This window comes from Polistes fuscatus, unplaced genomic scaffold, assembly GCF_010416935.1.
Source record: "Polistes fuscatus isolate 324 unplaced genomic scaffold, CU_Pfus_HIC Scaffold7, whole genome shotgun sequence".
In the NCBI taxonomy this organism is placed as follows: Eukaryota; Metazoa; Arthropoda; class Insecta; order Hymenoptera; family Vespidae; genus Polistes; species Polistes fuscatus.
In genome coordinates, this window is record NW_025113151.1 from 4429003 (window position 1) to 4432917 (window position 3915).

The window sequence follows — 3915 nt, forward strand, 5'->3', positions numbered from 1 at the left end:
CATAAGCTTATAGACTTCTGGCACGAAAACCTCTTAGATTATTATGCACTTTGCTGCGCATACACTTTTCTTGTAATATACTTGATTTTCAAAGAAACATGCATTGCTGAAAGATGATCCAATAGACTGCTTGCATAAATTTTCTTGTAATACACTTTTTTTAAAAGAAACTTGCAACGCTAAAAGATGATGTGATAGACCGATACCATAGGATAAATATAAAATTTAAAATTTTTTTCTACACATTCACTTCTCTATTGAGACTCTTTTATTTTCACATATCTTTCCACAAGAAACATAATATTATATACTGAAAGTACATAAACATTCTAGATAACCTAATTTTATTCGTGTAACTTCGTCGTGTATATACACGTGAACCGTGCATTTTTCAGGAAACATACGTTTGTTTTATTTTATTCAATGCGTTGCTAAGCAACGGTATACGTCATTGTAAGCTAGGGCCATCTAGAGGCAGTCTACGAAAGAAATATAAACTTGGTCGGTAAAAAAAATATAAATTACCGACTGTAGATTTTAGGATGGTAACTTGCTGACCACTAAGATTTGATGATAACCTAGCCAGAAGGCTTGTCTACTGTCGGTAAGTCTGATGGTAGGTTACCATCAAATCTTTTCGGTCGGTAAGTTATCTACAGAATACCGAATGTCGGTAAGTCCTGATTGTTTATTACCATAGTATCTTTTAGTCGGTAATAGGCTTTTACAAATAATTATAATAACAACTCAAATATTGCATGTATTCTAAAAGTAAACTTCGAACTGCAAATAATTTATAGAAACTTTTAACGAATTCTTTCCCACTGTCGTTTTTTTTGATGAAAAGTTTCAAAAAAATTATTTCGGTCCGAAAGTTGACATGAAACCATCAATATTAAGAAAATTTTTTTTTTTACGTTGTAATCAGATTTGTTTAATCGTAAAGTTTCTGAACCTTTAAGGCATTTTAATAGCTCAAAGATTGCTTTTTTAAAAATTTAAATATTTTTTAGCTTGCAAGTTATTAAAAATTTTGTGTACAGCTTTCTTCCTTGTTTTTAAACACCCTAAGTACTTTAAATAATTATATTAAGCATCTTGTTTTAGGGCATTTGAAGAGCTTTAAAATGGCTATTATTAGGGGGACCGGAAAGTAATGTCGTTTCTGCGCATGCCAATACTTGATTGTCATTTGTCAGTTCATTGTTTGGTTCAGAGGCGTACCAAAGACATTGTGAGGTTATAGTGATTTCTTTACTTATAGACAATTGAATTACAATTTTTTTTTGTAATTTTGGGTAAAATGGCCAGCCAAATACCAGAAGAGGTACACATCCGGCATTGCATGCTCTTTGAGTTTCGCAAGGGAAATAACGCAACAGTTGCTACCAAAAACATTTGCGATGTTTATCCAAATGCACTGGACATTCGTAAATGCCAAAGGTGGTTTTCCAAGTTCAAATCGGGTAATTTTGATCTTTCCGACTCGTATCGATCAGGAAGACCATCAGCGTTAGACAACGACGTGTTAAGGGCGGAAGTGGAAGCAAATCCGTGTCAGACGATCGAGGAATTGTCAAACAGTCTCAACCAACCTTGGTCGACCATCCAAGAACATTTGAAGCAGATTGGGAAAGTAAGCAGAGCAGGTGTTTGGGTCCCGCATAATCTGTCCGAACAGAATAAGGCTAACCGATCAATCACATGCAACTTATTGTTTCAACGACACAACACAGAAGCGTTTTTTGATCGCTTGATCACAGGAGATGAGAAATGGGTCCTGTATGATAACCCAAAACGCAAAAGGCAGTGGCTCTCTCCAAATGAAATCCCTCGGAGTACTGCTAAGCCAGGTTTACACCCCAAAAAAGCGCTTTTGTGTGTTTGGTGGAGTATTCGCGGCATTGTTCATTTTGAATTACTGAAACCTGGACAAACTGTTACTGCAGACCTCTACAGCGAACAATTGCAGCGAGTCAATCAATCTTTAATTGAAAAGTGGCCAGCGATTGTCAACCGAAAAGGCGTCATTCTCCAACATGACAATGCAAGACCGCACTGCGCAAGGCGAACTCTAGAAAAAATTAATGAATTTGGGTGGGAGGTGCTGCCTCATCCACCATATTCGCCCGATGTTGCACCATCGGATTTCCACTTATTCCGAGCGCTGCAACACTTTTTAAGTGGCAAAACATTTGCAAATTTGGATGATATCCAAAATGCCATCTCTAGATATTTTGCCGAAAAACCAATTAATTTTTATCGATCAGGGATTGAAAATTTACTCACTAGATGGCAAAAGGTTATTGACAATGATGGGGAATACATCATTGATTAAAAATAAAGACTCGTTAAAAATGTATGTGTTTGTATTTAGCGTAAGAAAACGACATTACTTTCCGGTCCCCCTAATATAAAGCAATTTGAATTTTGTTAGTCTTCGAGTGATTAAAGTTTTTGTGTACAGATTCCATCTTTTTGTTTAGACACCCTATATATTGTAAGTAATTAGGTTTAGCATCAGGTTGTTTTCTATGCATTCACCCGTATCATTTTATTCTCAATTATTTAGACAACTATTGTTCTGCAGAAACATAAGCCTATAGACTGCTTGCACTGTAACCTTATAGATTTAAATGCACTTTGATGAACAATTACTTTTCTTGTATTAAACTTAAATTTTCAAAAAAACTTGCATCGCAAAAAGATGATCTAATAAACCACTATCATAAAATACACTGAGATTTGTACTCTTTTTTCTATGCATTCAAGTCTCTTTTTAAACGCTTGAATTAAGACAACTATTGTTTCGTAAAAATATAAGGTTATAGTGTAGCGGAAGGAACAAGGAACTTGAATTGTATTGGTTAAAACACTGATCGCCACTACTATTTTTATGTAACATTTATTTTATTCATAAACTATTAGAAAACAAGAATGGATAAAAAAAATGCGTTGTTGATCGAGCACGTGTAACTACCTAATTCATTTCTTTATTTATAATAACGGAAGAAGAAAGCCATTGTAACTATGGAAACATTAACGTTCCCATAGAGATGTTGTAAGCAGTGATAGAGTGCTAGTGCGAAAAAAGCTTAGCCAAACAATGAGCGGTGAGGATGGCAGCTCTAGTCGTCGCATAGGATAAGGTAGAAATCTTCTCATCGACTGCAGGCCGCTACAATAGACTGCTATCGCTAACATTTATTAGATTAAAATGCACCCGGATGCACATTCTTTTTTCTTTTAATATACTTGATTTTGTAAAAAATTTTGCATCGCAGGAAGATAATCTAATAGACGGCAAGCAGAAAATAGAGTTAGATTTGTACACTTTTTTCTATGCATTCATCCTTATCTTTTTAGACTGAATTATTTAGACAACTATTGCTCTGCAGAAACATTAGCTTATAGACTGCTTGCACTGTAACCTTAAAGATTTAAATGCACTTTGATGCACATTCATTTTTCTTGTATTAAACTTAAATTTTCAAAAAAACTTGCATCGCAAAAAGATGATCTAATAAACCGCTATCATAAAGTACACTTATATTTGTACTCTTTTCTTCTATGCATTCAACTCTCTTTTTAAACGTTTTAATTAGGACAACTATTGTTTTGCAGAAATATAAGGTTATAGTGTAGCGGAAGGAACCAGGAACTTGAATTGTATTGGTTAAAACACTGATCGATACTACTATTTTTATGTAACATTTATTTTATTCATAAAATATTAGAAAACAAGAATGGATAAAAAAATGCGTTGTTGATCGAGCATGTGTAACTACTTAATTCATTTCTTTATTTATAATAACGGAAGAAGAAAGTCTTTGTTACAACATTAACGTTTCCATAGAAACGTTGCTAGCCATGATAGAGTGCTAGCGCTAAAAAAGCTTGGCCAAAGAACAAGCG

The 3915-nt window shown here is 34.3% G+C and overlaps 1 protein-coding gene across 1 annotated transcript; it reads left to right on the plus strand.

The window, feature by feature from the left end:
* The first annotated feature begins 1303 nt into the window (after nucleotides 1-1303).
* Nucleotides 1304-2338, plus strand: LOC122524245 (histone-lysine N-methyltransferase SETMAR-like). The gene has a single exon (XM_043646394.1). It carries the CDS (start codon nucleotides 1304-1306, stop codon nucleotides 2336-2338), a length of 1035 nt encoding a protein of 344 aa, XP_043502329.1.
* Nucleotides 2339-3915: the final 1577 nt, after the last annotated feature.

Excerpts from the sequence above, each read along its gene's own strand:
- LOC122524245 (XM_043646394.1), top strand. The coding sequence starts at position 1,304 with ATGGCCAGCCAAATACCAGAAGAGGTACACATCCGGCATTGCATGCTC.